This window comes from Somniosus microcephalus, chromosome 22, assembly GCF_052327205.1.
Source record: "Somniosus microcephalus isolate GS21.2 chromosome 22, FLI_Smic_1.0, whole genome shotgun sequence".
In the NCBI taxonomy this organism is placed as follows: Eukaryota; Metazoa; Chordata; class Chondrichthyes; order Squaliformes; family Somniosidae; genus Somniosus; species Somniosus microcephalus.
Window position 1 is genome coordinate 69,974,806 of NC_141008.1, and position 22,052 is coordinate 69,996,857.

The window sequence follows — 22,052 nt, forward strand, 5'->3', positions numbered from 1 at the left end:
TTTGAGGACACTGTGGTGCCTACTCTGAGCAACAGAATTTCCACATATTTCACTAGATACAAATGCAATGAAACTTCATAAAATGTATACTGAACTTACAATAAATATGAAGACGTGCTTTTGCCCCTACCTCATTGTTGATCAAAAGAGACTGTCCCAAACTGAAGGCATTCTCTTTGCCTTCTTCTCTCACATCTATATGTTGATAGATCCCATCTATCACTTTCCAGGTTACAGTGAGGTGATTTGCTCCTTTGCTGCTGGGTCTGATGATAACATCTCCTTGGTCCATGGTCTCCATCATCTTCTCGGCCTGCTTGAAGTTGATATTGTGGAATGACGGGTGCACTATTACTCGCTTGATGTATGCTACGGAAGAGTTAGCAAGTTAATATTAATAAAGCAGGATTCATTTTTCTTTTAAAATGCAAACATTTCAGTTTTTACGTACTATTGACTTATTATACCTGCAACTTCGTAAGTTTGCAAAACTAGAAAGTTTTAAGATGAATGCTTTCTCAGATGACAGGAAACAAAAGCAGCCTCCAAATAAGTCTAAGGCCTCTTCTGAAGTTGTGTTACATTTAAAAGATAAGAGGACTAGCTTGGAGGTTAATGCTTACAGCAAATTAATGGATCAACTGGAAACTGCGCTCAACAGACAGGTTTTCAATATAAAGAATTCAAATATTATCCTGTTGAGCATCTACAGGAAACTTTTTTTTTATCTGGCACGGACAGGACCGAGGTGGTGCCGGTTCATCAAAAATTCCGGATAACCGAACGCTATAGTAAAAGATACGGAGAAACCCTGTGCTTCAAAACAATGGCCACAAGTTGCAAGCGTCTCTGTAGCTTAGCAACAGCTGCAGCCACACCCTTGCACAGCAACACATGGAGGAAGGCAAGTAATAAAAGTTACCTGAACCTACTCCTGAATTTTGCCGGTTAACGAGATTTCCGGTTATTTAGGTGCCGGTAAATCGAAAGTTTCCTGTATTAGAGTGACTCACTTGTGCGCTGCTGTTTCTTCTTTGCATCATCTTCTACTTTGTGGTCTGCTGCCTCAGAATCAAAGTCATAATACGTGTCCTTGGGCAACTTCCATTCATTGTTCTTGTCCATCAGATCGGACGTTCGACACGTAAGGTCCACACTAAATTTTTCAATGTCTATCTTCATTATTCTGCAGTGCACAGTCATACCAATCTACAAGGGAACAGCGGTGGTCAATTATATATCCAGTCAGATATCTACCAACATTGGAAATGGTTTGTAATAAAATAATCTCTACCTTGACCCTTTCTTCGGGGTGTTTAACGTTTTTGTCACTGAGGAATTTTGTTGGAATGAAACCTGTAACGTTGTTGTCTAGCCTTGTTTTCACTCCTATAGCCTGGCCAGGACAGGCACCGCTGTCAAAATGATTCCAAACCTGGGGGGGAAAAAGACAAGCTTTTAAGAGCAACTTCAATTATTTAGTAATTGAGTTTTTCTGCTTAAAGAATGTGAGGGACAATGATGCGGAAGAAAGTAACAATGGCCAAGCTCACATCCATCTGCAGTACTATGCACTCCTTCAAAGTAACAGACATGCTGAGGGAGAAAAAATATCCTTTTCTTTTGATTTTTACACTGTAAATAGATCTTCAGGCAGAAAGCCAGGCTTGCATTTATATAGTGCCTTTCATGGCCTTAGGATGCCCAAAGTGCTTTCCAGCCAATAAAGTACTTTTCAAGTGTAGTCACTGTTGTAATGTAGGAAACACGGCAGCCAATTTGTAAACAAGCTCCCACAAATAGCAATCTGATAAATGACCAGATCATCTATTTTTCAGTGATGTTGGTTGAAGGATAAATATTGGCCAGGATACTGGGGAGAACTCCCTTGCTCTGCTTCAAACTAGTGCCATGGGGTCTTTTACGTTCACTTGGAAGGGCAGACGGGGCCTGGGTTTAACGTCTCATCCGAAAGATGGCACCTCTGACATTGCAGCACCCCTCAGTACTGCACTGGAGTGTCAGCCTGGATTATGTGCTCAAGTCTCTGGAGTGGGACTTTAAGAAAAGAAAATGCTGAATTGTAAAACATACATTAAAAAAAATATTCCCCAAACACACACACCAAATTTGAGAACAGTGCTATACCTCACTAAGTTCTGGAAAGTTGTCTTGTTGGCAGAAAGGACACTGCCAGAGACCAGTTTCATCATTCCTGATAGCTTGATCATAACTTTCACCCTGAGGCCGCCTGTGAGCAATTCCTGTCACATTGCATATAATCAATTTACCTAAAAAGGGGGGGGGGAAAAATTAAAAACATAGGAAATCCAGCAAACTTGCAGATTTAAAAAATGTTTAATATTGCTTTTCTAATTTTATGCATTAGCCACCAGTGAGAAAAACCTTACCAATGTAAAACGTCTCCGGAGTTTCTTTCGTTAGCATGTTGAAAATCTCCTCCGAGTTTGGTGCGCGGCATGGTACACGCAAATCCTTATACCTGCAGCTCAGCTCAGCTCGAATATCATACAGTGTGATACCTTTGTTACCGTAGCCCTGTTAATGATAAGTTAGAATAGATCACTCCAGTGTAAACTAGACACTGAAAATTATTTGTTCTGCTAGTTAATTAGTACTCGCTGGAAGTAATGTTCATTACAATTCACAAAAAATTAAAACTTCTGCTGAATTTTAATCAGCTGTGGCAAACATGCATATTTGCAAATATAGACTGCATTCTTGAGCTGACACATAGGTTTGAATTTTAATCGGGAGGGTGGCGGTTCTAGGAAGCAATCGGGAATGGGTTTCTCCACAGGCCCTGCTGAATTTAATGGCAGGGCCTGATTTGCATTGGAAACCTCTGTTTCGCACCCGCAGCCGGCCAGATCGAGTGGCTGGCTGGCTGCGGGCGGGTAGACCTGCGGCACTAGGCTGTGGAGGGAGGGAGCATCGGGAGGGCCGGAGGAGCGGTGAGGGGGGTGAGCATCAGAAGGCTGGGGGCAGCATGATCGGGGCGGGGCCTGCAAAACCCAACCAGCTACAGTTAAATTTAAAAAGGTGGTTAAATCTGAGACATGCCAGCTTCATTGTATTTAAATGGGCGACGTGCCTACTGGGAGCGGGTTGGCTGCTTGCCCCCTGTCCCACCTCTTAAAACTGGACGTGGGCGGGTTGGGATTCAGACCTTTAACACTTTAACTTCCCACCCGACCCCAACCCACTTTTTTGGGATAAAATCCCCCCACCCATACACAGAATTATTCACAGCACACTTCACAGAATATTCCTTTCCTAACATGTTAGCTTACTAATAATTTTTCTAAAGTCAGAGTGTGATTTTAAGTACTGTATGCGGAGGTGTAGGTATAAAATTAAATTCACAAATGTTAAATGGAACTTTAAAAAAAAACTTGAACAGCAGTGAGTTTCAGGGAAAAATACCTCAAAATACAGGTTGAGCGTCCTGAATCCGGCAACCTCAGGACCGAGGCCGAGCCGGTTTTAGTGTTTATCCGGACTTCAGAATGTGTTTCTGATGTCCGAAGTCCGGAAATATCGCAACCTGGGCTCAGGCGTTTCCGGACTTCGGACATCAGAAACAGGTTCCGAAATGCCTGGGCCCAGGTTGCGGTGTCCGGATTCCAGACGACCCTGCCACCAATCGTCCTGGATTCCGGAACTCCGGGTTTTGGACGCTCAACCTGTACATGCTTTTTTTGGGGGGGAAGAAGGGAGTTACTTTCAAGTAGTAAAACAATAGAGATTTCCCACAAATAATTTTGCGTAATTTGAGCAGCTTGTTAATTAAACTGATGGTACTAATTGGTATATGCTACACAAAGCAATAATTTGATCATTTAATCTTAGTTAGGGTTACAACTGGGAACACCCAGGACCTTAAGTGGAAGAAACAAATACGCTGTGCAAATACATGGGCAGGTTTGTGCTCAGTTGAGAAGCCCTCCCAAAACAGGCTGTTGTCATTGACTGTCGACTCTCGCACATGATTAGGTACCAGAAGGCTGGTAGTGCCTTTGAAATTGCACCACAGCAAGTTAGCATTGTCAGGATAGAAGGAGAAAAAACAGGAAAATACCACTGTATCAAGCACAAAGACGACAAGAGCTTTTTGAAGGTTCATTACACGTTATACCGTTCATGTATAATAAGGATTTGAAAAAGAATTGCCCGTCAATTCCAGACACAAACCAGAGAAGACGGAGTATTGTAACACAGTATACTGGTCATTACACTGCTCGCGGAATAGCCTGACTGTGCCAAAACTGACAAATAACTTTGAATTAAATATGCAATTGAAAAGCCACTTATGAAAACACCAACCTGCCGCTCCAGTTCTTCTGCAAAAGCGTCAAGGTCAAGATCCTTTAGTCGTTCAGGATTTTCCAAAATTTCTTCTAGTGCTCCAGCTGGGTTGGCGTCCTCCGCCGATTCATCGTATTCGAGAGCATCCACAGCCATTTTTCTGGCCCACTCATAAGTTTCAGGATGAACTCTTGAGCCATCCAGGACTTCAATGTAGGAATCAGTACTGCAGATATTACACAGGGCAAATGTTACACAAGCAGGTAAATATCACTGTCAGCAAAAGATAAAAGGAAATAAATATTCCTTCCTTGTCAAATTTAGTTTTCTTTATATACATAACATTTTTTCTAATGCGTTGAGCATAAAATTTTATATCCTATCCACTTTAAGTAATTTATAAGTCAACGAGAAGAACCGTTTAAGTGAGTTGGGGGAAATTTGCTCAGCAATGATTAACAAAGCAAACTGGAGAGATAATTGGGGCGGTACTTTAGTTCCGTCAACATTACTCAAAATAGACAAATTACAATGGTATGACTAATATTTATTAATAATCAACTTTCATTCTTCTTTCAAATTCATAATAACTTGGCTACTTAGTGATTGAAAACTTCATACAGGAAACTTTTTTTTATCCGGCACCGACGGGACCGACGTGGTGCTGGTTCATCAAAAATTCCAGATAACCGAAAGCTATAGTAAAAGATACGGAGCTGAGAGCTCTGTATAAAGCAACAAACCCTGTTGCTTAGCAACAGGTTCAGAACAATGGCCACAAGTTCCAAGTGTCTCTGTAGCTTAGCAACAGCTGCAGCCACACCCTTGCGCAGCAACAGATCGAGGAAGGCAAGTAATAAAACTTACCTGAACCTACTCCTGAATTTTGCTGGTTAACCGAGATTTCTGGTTATTTAGGTGCCGGTAAATCGAAAGTTTCCTGTATCATTAATTGTACAAAATATCAAAATATATATTCAATTTTTTCCTCACTACCAATTCTCTTCATTTCAATACATGAAAACAAGGCAGCTTTTGTCACTTAGTTAGGTTAAAAGGTGGGAGTACATAATCGTGTGCTGTGGCCACATCCAGTCCTGCTCATCATGAAGGAGAGTGTATATATATGACAATAACTTATACAAGAATTGCTGAGTACAACAATCCACAACATGTCAATGATTAGGAGGGGATAATAGATTTGGTCAAATTATCACTCATTTGAATGATTATTGCCAAAATTTTTCAAAATGCAGGCAACAGAAATAGAGGGTTAAACAGTAAAGCTGGGATGCACAGTGAAATATAATTCAGTCAAATATCATTCTAGAATTCAATATTTGAGATAAAACTCAATGAATAGCTTTTCTCAAGTTTAAAGAACTTGATTTACATTTTATACTCATGCTAATTATGCCCATGATGCATTATGAAGTAGTATATTCTGGAAGACAGCGCCCATATCCAAAAAGGTGAAAATGGAAGGAAGGGAACACAATTTTTGTTTTGAGGTCATATTGATCACAAATAATGCAGACATTAGTGCAACAGTGGATGCAAGAGCAGTTAGGTAGCTGCAGACCTCTGGGGCGCTACACTATCAGATACCTATACAACTGCGATTGTCAAATTACTGGAAAACTATGCAGGGTTTTGTTCAATATTGCACAAAATTTCACAAACTGTACTTCTATATTATTAAGACTAACCTGTCCCCTAATGATGCAGTATCTATTTTAATAAAGCCTGCACAATTGATGAATACTTTTGGACCCATATGGCACATCGTAACGAGCTGGGTCCTGTTTTCCAGGCGAGTGTTATTCTGTTTGAGGATCTGCATAAGAAAATAATGATAGCCTGTTAGTTGTAGTCTGTACAGAAGTCAAAAGCATAATCCTGCTGCAGCAGCATCTGACAGAATTAAATTATAAATGTTTGCTTTACACTACACATCTTATTCTTCAAAACCAATGCAATTATCTGGCTATACACCACATCAGTAATTCTTATGATGTAAAATGGTTTGGAAAGTCTTCATTTCCTTGAATAGTGACATTTCCAGCCAAAACAAAAACTAAGCAACCCCCAAATAATTAAATGCATAAATCAGATGTTGCAGTATTATTACACAAATCACAGCTTTCAGTAATGTTCTAGTAACGCAAGTGTTTTTAGGCACATGACCATCCGCTCTAACATTCCTTCAGGCTCCTTTCTTTGATTCTCAAAACAAATAGCCCGATAATCTCATTTCCTAATAGGAAGTCATCCAAAACGTTAAAAAAAGTGCATGGCTTTCTGTTCCACTACTCCTGCTAGTAATTGGTCACAATTCTGTCACACTCTTATTAAAAAAAGTTACTTCAATTATCTACATTTTTGGGCACACTTAACTTTAATAAACTGTGACGCTCCTTGAGTCCTGTGCCCAAAAGAACTTCTCTGGATCCAAATTCTACATGACCATAAACATTTTCAAGACCTCTATCAAGTCAACCCTCTCGCTCCTCTCCACCCTTCCAGAGAGGGTGGACAGTCTTTCCTTCTAACCTAATTTCATGAATCAGCAGTGACGTTCTCCTCTGGGCTCTCTCTTTTAATTCTACATCTTTCCTGTGAGACAAACCAAAATTGAACATGGTGCTCCAAATATGGCCATACTAAAGCCGGATACAACTTCCAACATCACCATCTTTACCTCTTGGTTATACATACCAACATTTTATTTGCTTTCTTGACTACCCGCAGATGCTGACCAGATGGTTTTAACTACCTATTCACCAAAACTCACAGAACTCTTACCCGCTTTGTTCCCACAAGTGCATTACTATATAACATCTACTCCACATTCTCACTTCCTATACCAATCTCACGTCTTTACAAGTTATTGTCCTTTGAAGTACTGATATGATGGCGTTTTAGATAAAAGTTATTTGCTTTCGTTGGGAATGCTGAATTCAACAAAACGCCAACATAAAAACCTAGTTAGCATACAACGTCTTACTGTGCAATTAAGTGCTCAAATCTTGGCATCTAATCAAACATTTCAGATGATCAAATTGCATCAAGATGGCACCTCTGCAATATGCACAATAAACACTTTGCCAGAATAGGAGCTCTGGAATTGCTAGATTCATTGAATTACACCGATTCAGCATGTTTTCTGCAGCACTTCCCTTCAAGTCCGAAAGGTTTCTAAAAAGGAGTCTACCACGTGTATGTTCCAGAAACAGTTCTTGTTTTTTGCCACAAAAGTATACATCTTGTAATAATTTTCTGTGGAACTTCTGATTAAATTTTGATATTCACACTATCTTTCTCACCCCCTTAAAAAAAAATTCCCCAATACAAGAAATGTGTTTAATTAAACCCCCCCCCCAAAAAAATGAATAAACATATTTTCCAATTCTTGTCTTATTAAAACAAAAGCAAAGTAAGACTCTCCACAGATGCTGACTGATCTGCTGAGTATTTCCAGCATTTTCTGTTTTTATTTTTCTGACGTAAGTTATGCAACTCATACAATTAGATGCACTAATCAATGTTTAGCATTAATCCATGTTTAGCACCATTTGCTTTCCTAACTGCTTGCTGTACCTGCATATTAACTTTCAGTGATTCGTGTACAAGGACACCCAGGTCCTTCTGAACACCAACATTACCCAATCGCTCACCTAAGGATGCTAAGGAGCATCCATATAAGTTACAATAGCATAGAAGTGTAGGTTGCACCATGTCAGGATGGAACTGGCTGGATAGACCAGCTGTACTTTATGTATGTTTGTAGGTCAACTGATCTTTAATAAACAAAGCACTCAAATGCTACTGTTGTAAATGATTGCAGTTTATTTATTGGTGCGGTTCATTATTTTTTTTCAACTTTCACATAAATTAAGTTTTCACTGGATATAGGATTATTTTAAATATTTCTCTTATGCCTCCCTTCCCCCTCAATGCACTTCGCCCCCCCAAGTGTTGTATACTTGAGATAAAATTTTAAGCAGCCTGGATTTACAACATGGGAGGTTTGGCTGACCAGCCGCAGCTTTCTGTTATTAGTATTATACAGTGCCTATTACAATTGACAAGAACATGACCAGAGAATCAGCCCTAATCAGTGGTCTTCAGTTTACTTTCTTACCTTCTGTAGGTGTGATCCTTTACGAGGTCCGAGACCACAGACGTACTGAACCAGTGCCTGAGTATGTGGATGGGTTATTGCTCGGTTTACATCCACGCCTACTTCATTCACTCGGTTTATGAACTCACAGTAAAGTGCATTCAATAATTCTTCTTTTATGACTTGTTCCTGATGGGTAGAAAAAGAAATGAAACATGCAAGAAAACACTTTAAAACCTCTTTCAATTCAGACAGCTCAGTGAGCCGAGGGTGCCGTGATCCACGCAAATGTTTCTCTTTCAGTATGGTAAAGGTACAAGTAACTTTAGGTACTTCACTCCAAAATTGTTCACTTTTCAACATTAGAGACTGTATCAGAATCTAGCTTTATAGAGTCAACAGCATGTTTTTCACATTCACCCAGCAAAATGAGGCAAGACAGAGTATACAACAGACACAGCAACATGACACTGACAGTCCCCAATTTAGATTACATTAAGTTGTACGAGTACTCACCAAAAGCTATCACCCATTTTATATTATTGCACAAATTCACGATCTATCCTCTTAATTTTATTATTGACAAGATAAAAGGCAGCCAACTTATTTTTCAGTACTTTCCTTTTTAAAAAAAATGGTGTGTACAAATGTGAAATATAAAATAACAAGGTAGATTACCTGCAATGGATGGAATTTGAGACAAACAATGTCTTCATCTGAGCTGCAAACTTGAGCAAACTCTACAAGTGGATCCTGTACCCGGCGAGCCAATGATACTGCTTGACGTAGCAATGGTGGATAATCCCTAAAATCAGTCTAGTGTACAAGAGAACAAAGTTAAAGAAAGTTTTCTTTTGGTTGAAAGCACAAATCCCTCTATCCTATCTCCAGCCCCTCGATCTCACTAAATCACATTTGCGAGAGGGCTGCCAGCCCTCTGCCAATGCCTTTCTTCAGTAGGTTGCTGGGAGACACACAACAGGAACAAAGCATAACAAATGTCCTTCAGATTCCTTTCTCTATGAGGGACATCTGGTCTTCTCCTGGCACCTCCGACACCAGTGCTGTGGAAATCAGGGACTTAGCCAGAAAACAAGAAAGATCGTGCTCCAAAGTGCTATAAGAATGTGCCACCAACAGATTTTAAAATGAAGTTAACATTAATGTAATTTAATTTTGAACCACAAGAATGGATCTGTGCTATCAATGAATACTTGTATATTGATTTGAATTTGAGATGCAATATCTACAAATATGCTTTCAGTACTTTTATGACGCACAATATACAGCATGTATATTTGACTCAATTTTCTTCTAATACAAGTAAACTTTTCAAATACAGTAGTCTGCATTTGTTTATAGTTTACAAAATTTGACAGTGAAGCAGTAGGACTCTCACCATAAACTAATGATACTCAGTCACACTGCAGGTATGTGTAGTATGTACTACAGACATTTAAAAAAGTGTAGAAAATAATATTGAAATTTTCTAATTTTATATAGTTTGTGATTTACTGTTCTTTTGTACGCTTTTATAAAAAGTGTGTTTTTTGGCATGTGCTGCTCTATTACATCATTATTGCAACAGGTTTTGTAATTCCCATACAATCCCCAGCTATACTCTCTGTCACCAAATGTAGGAGGAGGCACTCTTTGGTTTAGAAGACCCAAAGTTCAAGCTTTCCTCTCTGCTCAACATGCAGCAGCTGAGCATTGACTAACTTTGCTAACCGAAGCAAACCCAGCTCTCATGACAGGCTCAGACCTCCTGGAATGCAAATGATAGCTCATCCACTTCAGCAACAGGTACTTGGCTGCTCAGCTGTTAAGTCATCACTTTGCTATTTTTTGGTCTGAAATATTAACTTCGGTGAGATATATAACAACGGGCAACTCTTTGATAGCTGTTGAAGCGACAGCTTGGGAATGGAAGCAGGAAGGGAAAGAATTGAGGGACAAGTAATGACATTCGATGGAGGTTTGAGAAATTTCAATGAGGGTGGGTAGTAGCACCAATTGAAGGTTACAAAAAATAGGTCAAAAATTTGCATTCTAATGATTATGCTGTGTACTCCTAACTAACAAGTTCAGTTACTTCAATTGTGACACTTATATTTACATATTTCTTACCTCTGACTTTTTACTATTCATGTAGAGAAGAGCTAGCTCATTGTCCAGCAGCTGCACTCCGATGGGTGACATTTGATGCTCCTGCTCTAATTCATTCACTATTCGTTTTATGTCCTCTACAACCATAAGTGCATCCCTAACAAGAAAAATACTGATATATTAAACACCTGGTGTATGGTGTGCATGTCTTGTCCAAAACATTACTTAATGTAAGATGTTTAAATGTCAATATTCATAATTGACATAATTATAAAGGAATGGTCAAGAGGACTATAACCAGACCATAACCAATGCTTCTCTGATCATGTAACTACAGATGGGCAGGATGAACTGTCCACAGATTTGTCTCCTACCTAGGAAATGTCTGGCCTCCCTAAGACCCCCAAACATATGGGAACCCTATTGGATAAGGAACAGTAGCATGTGTGCTCAGTACGTTAGGGTACATATAAACTGTACCACTCAACTGCCTCAAATTAGAGATATTTTCGATGAAGTACAGTAGGTACAGTGGTTTTAATGTGTAAAAAAAATTGAGTTTTGTCTTGGCAAACTTTCTTGCAGCTACTACAAAGTGTGTTTTTTATTTTAATAAAAAGTCTCAATTAGGATCTCAACTTTAAACTATTCTCTGCTTAGCAATAATTCCTACATCAGGCTCGGGTGACTTTTGCAAAGATTTCACTGCATCACGGTTATGGTTTAAGCCCCAAAACCTACTATTTTTTTTACAAAAGGTAAGGTTATAAGACTCTAAGGCCTAGAAATTGGGTGGGCTGCACCACCAGTTAGCACCTAAAGAGGGCACTCAGTGGCTTTAGCGCCACTGGCCACGCCTCCCGCGATATTTAGCTGGGGCGCTAATGGCGGAGTTAACCTGTTGCGCTGCGCCGCCTCCGATGACGTCATCGGTGTGCGCAGCACCCCGCTACCGCCCTGATCGCGATATTTGGCAGCGACCGCCTCTGTAGCGCCGTTCGCAAATGGCGCCTGGTTCACGGGGCCTTCCTGTGGCGGCAGTGGCGCAAATTAAGGTGGAGGTGCGGGGCGGCCGTTTTTTTTCGGCGGCCGCTTGGCAGCACCTCCGTCCCCGGCCTCCTGATCGCCCCCCAGGCAGTGCCGGCTGTTTTCCGAGAGCCTGGCACTTCTCCTCGGTGCCGGGCTCTTTTGCCGGCACTCGCGATCTCTGATCGCGCTGGTGCAGGCCCCTCCCCTTTAAGAATGGGAGGAAGGCCTGCAGTACCGCAGCGCGCCGTGCCGCAGCGCGCTGCGATATTCAGTTTCAGCGCCCTAAGAGGGACGCGGAGCGCCTCGAGCCTCGCCCCGTGTCCCTCTTGGGGCGCTCAAGCTGAATTTCCGGCGGTCGCTACTGCTCCAAATGCTGCGCTAAATCTGGCGCCCAGGCGAGCTTGGTGCCCCGTTTGCGGCTCCACCCACTTTCTCCCCCTAAGTCTATTATAAATATATTGATGTGTCAATTTACCAATAAACACAATTCACCAATAAACAAATACAAGATTTTACAAAAATTGCAGTAAATATTACTTCAGCCATATATCACTAATTAACCAACCAAACTGATTTTGTTGTTGCTATGAACCCTATAAAAGTAGCCGTCACACTGCCACTCTTAGTCCCGTGACCGCTAGTTTTTATATTATATCAATGCTTTCTATCTGGAACTTGCCCTTTACTCATCACCTCTTCAGAGTTGGAATCTTTTGCACTTTCATCACGATCAGACAAAAAGACAATTACACTACGTCAATTTTCTCAACAAAGTGCCAAGGATGCATCAGGTGAAACTGGGCTTTTGACTGGATGCAAAAGAAAGCTTTAAAATGATTCCATCAAAAAAGGGTCTGTTCAAATCTGATTTGACCAGATCATAAAAAAAGACAGGCACCCCGTTGGTGCACCAGAGGGTTGTTCATCAGTAATTCAAATTTAGTTATATTACAGCTGAGATAGTTAAAAAAAAGTCCAGCTTAGCTGATTACTAAATTAATGAAAGCGATTCCTCACCTGTTTTCTCCACCAATAGCCACAACATGAGGCTTCTTACTCAGCAGAAATTTTTTCAAAGTTTCAATATCATGTGCCTGTGGACAGAAAAGGTACAGCATTGAGGTGCTGAAATCCAATTCAATTTACTTCTCTTCACCTCTTTCTATTTTCTTGCATTTATGCCGACTATTACCCTTGACAACAATGGGAGCAGAAATGTTGACAGTCTGATAAATGTCAAATTTTAAAACCAAAGAGAAAATGCAAAATATAAACAGAAAACAATGGCAATGCACAGACCAGACAGCACCTGTAAAGAGAGGGTAGGTTATAGCATTTCAAATGTGTACCCTTTATTAGAGCTGACAGATAAAAGATTAACAATTTTTTATTCTCCAGTTCTGCTGACGGGTACACACGACAAAATAATAATCCGTCTTTTCTCTTTACAGATGCTGACTGATCTGTGCATTTTCCATTTTTATTTCTGATTTACAGCATTTTCTTTTTATTTGTATTGTAGAATTGCAAAATAATTTGACTTGATGGGAATAGTGACTAAGTGACACAGTAATAGTGAATAAGCATTTGACCAAGAAAATAATTACATGCAGTCACTAAAGCCCATTGTATGCCACAATTAACTAGAGCCCACTGCACGACATAACTAGAATAATCAATTTTGTTCCAGGTGCTTTACAGGAAAGCGTACACAAGCATTGCATTGGGACAAAACAGCTGGAACAAAACTGATTTTCTCATGTCAAATCAAATTGTAACCTTTAATTACATAGCAACAGTTTCAAGCACAAGACCGTTAGTCCATCTATCCCACCTATCTATAGTATTCCCGTGGCACATTGCTAATAACCCCTGTCCACTAAAACCCCCAAGATCTTGCTCCTGTATCTCAAGTACCTCCCTATTTAGCACATAATTCACATCAACCTTACCTCTGCCAAATCACATTACCTTCCATTCCCTTTATTAAATCGAGTCTGCCATTTCTCTGCCCACTGATTGAGCTTGTCAACATCTTTTTGAATTTGTGCATGATGACATTCATCATTTGCTACTGCTCCCAATTTGGTACCATCTGCAAATCTGGACACAATTCCTTCCTCTAAATCATTTATGAAAATGATAAACAACGGCCCCAGCATGAAACCCTGCGGCACTCCACTGGTAACTCTCTACCAACCCGATACCTACCCTTGCACGACTACTCGTCCACTAACCAACCATTTGAATCCATTCCCATCGATCATATGAGCTTGGGCCTTATGTAGTAGCCTATGAGGGACAGTGTCAAATGTCTTCCTGAAATCGAGGTAGATTACATCCACTGTCTCTCTCCATCGACTGGGTTTGTCAGCTCTTCACAGAAATCCAATAAATTAGTCAAATTTAACCCCCCACCCACCCCTCCAAAAACTATGCTTGGATTAGCTCATACTCCTCAAAATGCTCCTTTATGTTATCTCTCATAATACTTTCAAACACTTTTCTAACAGTGGAAGTAAGGCTTGCAGGTCTAGAATTTGATGGTTCGTACCACGCCCTTTTTGAGATGGGAGTCACATTTGCTATTTCCTAGTCCTCTGGGATTTGGCTCGAGTCCAGTGAGCTCTCTCCACTTGAGGACTTGCAATCGTTTGAACCAATTCCTTCAGAACCTGGGGATAAAAGTCGTCAGAGCCAGGCGCCTTATCTACCTGGAGCTTTAACTATCTCCCCAATATGTCCTTCCTTGTGATTTAAAAATGTTTTAGTCTACATTCACCTTTAAATTGCACCCCCCTTACTCTGGCATTTCTCCACCTCCCCCCACCCCACCCACCATTTCTTTTGTGAACACTGTTGATAAATAATGGTTAAGCACTTCACCAATTTCTCTATCGGCAGACACCACTTGCCCATTGTCAATTTTAGTGGGCAACCCCTCCTTGCACCCTTTGTTTACCCCGGACATAATTGAAGAATGCTTTACTGTGCTGCTTTGTTTCCATCTATGTTTTCCTCGTAATCCCTTTGGAGCCCTCATCAATTTCTTAGAATTACTCAGCCTACCTTTATAAATCTCACCGTTTTCTTCCTTGTCTGAACATTTAAAAATTGGTTGCTTTCTCTCTCTCTCTCTCTCCATAATACAGCTCAGAATTTTGTTAGTAAGCCAAACTGGTCTTACTCTTATATTCTGTCCCTACCTAAAGAGGTAAGATTCCTTTTGCATCTTAAACAATTGGTGTTAAGCTTTAACCGTCCAACATGATTTCAAGTATTTTTACAGTTGGCTGTATGATTCGGATCATCAGCGAGGGCTGAAAATGCTTCTGCTATAAAGAACCATCACCTCAGTGGGTTGCTGAACATCAAAGTAGGGCACAGAAGAAAAATTCTAGGAGCACAATTGCTCTAAGAGCACATCCACAGTAGCTATTGTTTCTAGATATTATAGTCACTTTGAGAGATTATTTTAATGGAGATTATGGGTTCCAGTATTGCTGCTCAAACCAAGTGCATTTAAGGAAGTGCACTTCAGAGCCAGCTGGTCTTGCCTCTAATCTTAATTTAAATATTTTACCTTTGTGACTGTGACACAGGTAAACTATCCCTCCTCGTCCTTCTTGACTTGTCTGCAGCCTCTGACACGGTTGACCACTCCATCCTTCTCCAACGCCTCTCCACCTTCGTCCAGCTGGGTGGGACTGCACTCGCCTGGTTCCATTCTTATCTATCTAATCGTAGCCAGAGAATTACCTGCAATGGCTTCGCTTCCCGCTCCCGCATCGTTACCTCTGGTGTCCCCCAAGGATCTATCCTTGGCCCCCTCCTATTTCTCATCTGCATGTTGCCCGCTGGCGACATCTTCCGAAAACACAGCATCAGTTTCCACACGTACGCTGATGATACCCAGTTCAGTACCTCACTACCACTTCTCTCGACCCCTCCACGGTCTCTAAATTGTCAGACTGCTTGTCCGACATCCAATTCTGGACGAGCAGAAATTTTCTCCAATTAAATATTGGGAAGACCGAAGCCAGATTGTTTTCGGTCCCCGCCACAAACTCCGTTCCCTAGCCACTGACTCCATCCCTCTCCCTAACATCCGTCTGAGGCTGAACCACACTGTTCGCAACCTTGGTGTCATATTTGACCCTCAAATGAGCGTGTGGCCACGCTGTCTGTTGCCTAAGCCCCAAGCTGAGGAATTCCCTTCCTAAACCCCTGCGTATCCATTTCCTTGTTTAAGGCACTCCATACACCCTACCTCGTGTGCAGTGCCTTGGGACGTCATACTACTGTAACACACACACACACCCACACGAACACAACACACCAAAGTCAGTGCAGACTTGCGCATGACCACTCCAATCTGTGCATCAACACACCAGAAGTGGTGCATAAAATATTTTAACAGTCAAAAACAGACATTACCTTTCTCTCTCTTTCTTCCTCTCGCCAAGCATTCCTTCGCTTCAAGAAATATGGCAAACGAAGGAAATCTGTCACTTCACCCTCTCCATTAACAAGAGAACAGAAGACCGGTGTATCCCTAGCAAAAAGGGAACATTACATGAAACATTACTAAATAGTATTTTTGATGAAGCTACCACAGCTTTAATACACCAGTAATTTATTAAACTGAAGATTTATTGTAAAACCAAAAAAATCCACGAATTTTAAGTATATCCTCACACAGAAACAACTCCAAATTTAACCTCACTATGTAGATTTAAATTATTTATTTTTATTTGAAGTATTTAACAAATTAATCCAAAAGATCATGCAGTGAAGGAGGAAAATGGGTCCATTGAAATCCAAGCTGTTAGTGTGTGTGTGCGCGTGCGTGTGTGTGTGCCAGGGGAAAGAAGACACAGAAGAGAAGTGGGCTGGTCATATCAGTGAGCCAGACCATTCAGTTCACATTATGGGATCGAGAATCAGGAGAGGTTGAGGCCACAGAGGGGGACCGGAACACTTCACACCAGACAAATCTCCGAACCTTCACTCGTTGTCTGCACAAGGCAGCTTTGATTAAAGCTGGCTGGAAGTTCTTCAAATAGACACATATAAACTGTCTCTATTGATTTCAGAATTACATTTTAAAACACTCCATGAATTAGACTGCACAGCTGTTATGTATTTGACTAGCCATTCCATCACTTTGAAGCTGACAAGTAAAACATGCTGTGCGAACACTGCAGTTTCTCAACTCAAATTACTTTTAGAAAGAGCAGCATTTTTTCAAGACAGACCTACTAACCAATATGGTAGACACACATAATATGCAAGGTCGAAATATATTCTATGACAATTCACAGGAAAAAACCCTTCCCCTCTCCCAAAATACAAGTCTATTCAGTATTTTAAAGCAAGAGTACCCTTTTTCATAGTATACCGATTCAATAAACATACTTGAATCTTTTAGCAGACCCTTCACCAAAATACACAAGGTGAAGTACACAATGTGGCAAAGTCCATTTCAAATGGTTGTATCCATGTTGTGTACCTGTGCTGCATTATACTGTAGCTTATGAACACAAATGGATCAGACTGAAATATTAAAGGAAATGACAGGAAACTTTCGATTAACCGGCCCCTAAATAACCGGAACGCTCTATCCACCGGCAAAATTCAGGAGTCGGTTCAGGTAACTTTTTTTTTACTTTTAGTTACTTTTTTTTACTCTATTTGTTGCTTTGCAAGGGTGTAGCTGAAGCTGTTGCTAAGCTAGAGACGCTTGCAACTTGTGCCGATTGTTTTGAAGCTCTGAGCTCCGTATCTTTTACGATAGCGTTCGGTTATCCGGAATTGTTGATGAACCGGCAACACGTCGGTCCTGTCCGTGCCGGATACCAGAAAGTTTCCTGTACAGTATTTGGCAAGTTTGCTCAGTTTGTCAATAAAATGTGAATTGACTAAGTATATACAGAGTTGTGTTGAGCCACATGGGGTTGTACCACAAGTGCATTAATTCACAACATTATTTTTCTTCTGTGCACTGCAGTACTACAACATGGGTAACACCTTTGTTATGAAGCTAAGAAGCGAGAACTCCACAAGGGTTTATTGCACGAAAAGCACAATTGGTGGTTTCCAGGTTTCTCTTGGCGTAAATGACTGCTCACTGGGACATGTTAAAATGAAAATAAATGTTTCCTTGCACACATACCTTTCCTCTGAAAATGCCAGACCTAGCACTCGAACACCTTTGCCCTGACTTTCCTCCATAAAGTCATCATCATCTTCTTCATTCTGCTGGTCAGGCCGATATGGTGCGACTTTCAGCCAGTTGTAAAGTTTGCGGCTACAACACTAATGTTTGCAGAAAATTAGCCCCTTCTAAAAATGACATTACACATTTAAACAAAGACACAAAACCCAGGTCTTCACATGACTATCAGTTGGTCAACAGATTAAACCCAGCTGAAATCAAACACTTAAATTCATTTATCGGATCTGTTTTTTGGAAGGGGAATAGGTGTGTTTTTATGAACTTTAAAGAGCACCCACATCAACCATTTCATTTCACACTCCGCTCCTTTTATGCCTCGAATGAGACTAGAATTAATAACAATCTATACTGAAATGTGGGCAGTTTTGAGTTGTGGGTGCTCACTCTTTTAGGAATAGGTTGATTGTGGCCCAAGCTTATTTTATGCAGAATCGTTTACTTTTTCAGCCCGCTCTCTATTCAAACTCAAAAAAGGTCCCTAAGGTGAAGGAACAGTGCTTTAACGTCTGTCATCGTCCAGATTCCCTACCCCAAAACATTGAAAAAAAACCCTACTTCCCTTTGGAACTCTCTGCTGCTCCTTCCACTCACCATCAGACGCACATACACTTCCAATATCACATCTTAATGCAAGAAAAGGTTACTTTTGGGGTGGCACTTGTGTAGGTGTCCAAATGATAGTCGGAACAATTAAAAAGCACTCTGGACTTGCCTGACATTTGCAATACTTGACCTATACTAGATCTTTCGCTGCGTCAGCATAAAAGAAAGGCAAGTAAGATTTAAAGTAATGCATTTTGCAGTTTTTAAGCTAGGTGCGTGTGCACACACTGCTTTTCTGGATTTTGCCCCTCGTCTCCTTTCCTGCGAATAAAATAATTGAAACATTTAACACGATAAAGGCGATGCCCTTTGAGGTTTAGTGTGCATCACCATTTTGCTTGATGCGGAAATACAAGAGAGAAAAAATTTTACATGACCAATGTTACAGGGGAAATGCAACCATTACAAAGCCCTAAATATACAGAAAACTCTCGGTTTACCGGCACCCAAACAACCGGAAATCTCGGTTAACCGACAAAATTCAGGAGTAGGTTCAGTGAAGATTTTCTTCATATTAGTGGCCGTTTCTTGACTCTTGGCTGTGCAATCGGGGGTTCCTGCACTTGTTGCTAAGCAACAGGGACGCTTGGTCTGTGGTCGGGCTTCTTGCAGCTGTTGCTAAGCAACAGAGAAGCCTGGATTTGTTGCTGTGTATGGAGCTCTTGTACCTTTTAACTATAACTCTCTGTAATCCGGACTTTTTGATAAACCGGCACCACGCTGGTCCCGTCTGTGCCGGATAAAAAAAAAAGTTTCCTGTAGATCACGATCCTGTCCTAAACAAAAAGGTCAACACCCAGAGCAGAAACAATAACTTTTCATTAGATACCTTGCAAAGATAGTCCCTCGCCTCAATTAGCAGTTTGTTTTTCAGCTCCTTGCCCATCTGTGGGTAGAGGAACTGGTTCAGTGCCCGTTCGATTGCCATGCTGCGCTGTCTGTTCCATTCTTGCACTTGGTGGCTGAATTCATCACGGTAATAAAATTGCTTGATTTCATCAAAATAAGTCTGGTCATTCCCATAACTAAAATGTAGGAGATGAAACCATAAATCAAACTCATTATCTGGTAAGAGATTATACTGCATACCATGAATACCAATGAAAGTTTCTCTGCTTAAGCTTCAATAAGAGGCAATCTGGAGCATATGCGATCATTGGCTATCCTCAAAAAATACAGGGAGCCACAAAAATACTTCCAGAATGAGTTTACCAACACTCATGATTGTGCTAACACCCCCAAGAACCACCGAATTTAACGAGGCATAATACTGATATGTAAATTAGGTACAGGTGGGTCCCTCAGATACCTTGCCAAAGTGGTCATTCTTTATCTGTTAACCTAGACACAAAGGGCTGGCAGCGTATTCGTCCTGGCAGCGATCAGCTAACTCAACACGGCCCAGAAATTGAACCTGGCCTGTACTGCTCAATTATAAGTTGCCTTTAACAGTGCAGCCATTAGGAAACCCACTCCCATCTTTTAGAATTAACCAAGTCATTCTGTAATTGCAATGTTTTACTAATGCTAAGGAGCTTGGGTAATTGGTAGGGATATATTGGCATAGAAAATGAGCAAGAGAATCGAGCTGTGTGAAATTACAGGAATTGCAGCACTCCCCTTTTTACCGCAAGGGTTTGGGTTGCTCCCATTTTGGACCTATATTTACTGCATACTTGTTAACTTACACAACAATACTAATAGATTTGGTAGAGAGTATGACATTTAAATACAACTACAGCACAAAAATAATGGAAGAAACATTGCTACAGGCTTATGGATACTGCAAAAAAAAAATCTACAACCGATTTTACTTTGATTTTGACTTTTGGGAAACCAAAATCCCTTTATAAAACACCCATTCAATCCTTAACTGAAATTGTATACCATCAATTTTTATTCTGTTACATTGAGAGAAAGATAGTTTAATTTGATTAACATTCCTCTTTCTCTTGTCTGCTGCTCCCATCAGCTTTTTTGGCCAGGTTGGTTAGTTGAAGTTTTAATCTTCAAAAATTCTGTTAATTCCACTTTGATAGGCTGAAGAGAAATACTGTTCTATGGTACAGAGCTACGTTTGTGCTCCTAAAGAATACTCTGGTCATCCATTCTTACACCCCTGTTCACTATTTCAGAGGCCCACCTTTCAGTTTTTCTTTGGGGGGTGGGGGGGGGGGGGGGAAAAGAGGAAGAGCAAATGGACCATGGGCTCTTTATTCTATTATCCAGGAGAATATCTGCCAAGATATGGCATCCTACATCAAGTCACCCAAACCCTGATTGTATGAAACCAACCTGGACAAGAATTAAGTGTCACAGTGTGCCCATGAGGAGATGTAGCAGAAATCTTTGGAAATATGTTATGTAATAAATACCAATTTATATTTGCAAACATCGTTTTCACTGCTCCACTGATGAACCCAGTCTACAGCCATGGGAACTTCAATTTCCTCACCCCTCAACTCCTTTCATATCAATACAGATGTCAACTGTCAGCAAGCCATCGTCCTCAGCAAGGCACATCTTCAGGAACTGATCATCTCTTAATTCTTTGACTGGCTTGTTCTTCGCATATTTGAAAGAATAAGCAAAGTGTGCTTCATCAATATCCTGCAATGACAAAAATAGGCACTGTGTTATAATCTCATGATACTGTAAATTCTCATTTATAATATTTGTGCTGTAGACACAAGTTTATTGGGAATATATAAGCATGGCTGCCGAAAATTATTTGACTTAATCTTTATCCCATTTGCCTGATCTATATTTAAACACCGATCCCTACAGTACAGGGGTTCTGACATACTACACCTCCAAATCCCCAAAGGAATAATTTTTTAAAACTGTCACCTCTCAGGTTCTATATGATGGCAGTTGATTTGAATCATCATACAGGTACATTTCACATTACAGAAATGCATTTTATACGTCTTAACTACACCATAAATTAGTGTTTAATTGTTAACACAGTATCTCAAAAGGAGCGGATAAGCAGCTGAGTGCTTTAATAAGAACCAAGGTGAAGAAGTTTATTTATTTTGTACTTTCCAAAACAGACTACATGCACATTTTAATTGCAGAAATAAATACTCCTGTTGTTACTGCTTTTATTTTAGGCCAATGCTATTTTAACTCACGATGAGCTAACATGAATGTTATACAGTTTCAGTGCTGAGCTTAGGGTGTGGGGTAGTCATCACAACAAAAACTTGTTGATTGCATTAGCTTCCTCAATTGGACATGGTGTAAACGGGGACCAAAAAAAACACCCTGAATTTGCCTCTTGATTTCTAAAAACACATCAATTTTCAGGTTCTGTAGATTACCTTTTTGCCTTTCTTTGTGGGTGTAATATTAATCTTGGCTCTCTCTTGGAAGGTCTGTCTTACAACTTGCTTGACCAATGGCTCTCGGGCAATCTGCATGGCCACCATGTATCGAGAACCTTCCAGTACAGCCTCAGGTGATGAAAATTGACTGAAAGATGCATACAGAGGTTATCAGACTGATACACACGGCTAACTTCACATTTGTAACTTCACATTTGTAAAAGTAATGATCAAAGGTTCACTGTTCTAATTTAGTGAAAACATTCATTTTTTCATGTGAGTTTTGAAATGG

At 40.5% G+C, this 22,052-nt stretch overlaps 1 protein-coding gene across 1 annotated transcript in view; it reads right to left on the reverse strand.

Annotated features, from left to right (window-relative positions):
* Positions 1-22,052, reverse strand: part of supt6h (SPT6 homolog, histone chaperone and transcription elongation factor) — an 87,574-nt gene that overhangs the window by 12,229 nt on the left and 53,293 nt on the right. Inside the window, exons 15-30 of the mRNA XM_085965026.1 lie at positions 21,758-21,908; positions 20,887-21,041; positions 19,261-19,456; positions 17,766-17,908; positions 16,028-16,145; positions 12,608-12,684; positions 10,583-10,718; positions 9,131-9,268; positions 8,474-8,641; positions 6,039-6,166; positions 4,348-4,555; positions 2,412-2,559; positions 2,149-2,291; positions 1,295-1,435; positions 1,014-1,209; positions 131-369 (exon numbers count right to left, since the gene is read on the reverse strand). Of these exons, the coding sequence (XP_085821152.1) occupies positions 131-369; positions 1,014-1,209; positions 1,295-1,435; positions 2,149-2,291; positions 2,412-2,559; positions 4,348-4,555; positions 6,039-6,166; positions 8,474-8,641; positions 9,131-9,268; positions 10,583-10,718; positions 12,608-12,684; positions 16,028-16,145; positions 17,766-17,908; positions 19,261-19,456; positions 20,887-21,041; positions 21,758-21,908 (2,485 nt within the window). The remainder of the gene's footprint in view (positions 1-130; positions 370-1,013; positions 1,210-1,294; positions 1,436-2,148; positions 2,292-2,411; positions 2,560-4,347; positions 4,556-6,038; positions 6,167-8,473; positions 8,642-9,130; positions 9,269-10,582; positions 10,719-12,607; positions 12,685-16,027; positions 16,146-17,765; positions 17,909-19,260; positions 19,457-20,886; positions 21,042-21,757; positions 21,909-22,052) is intronic.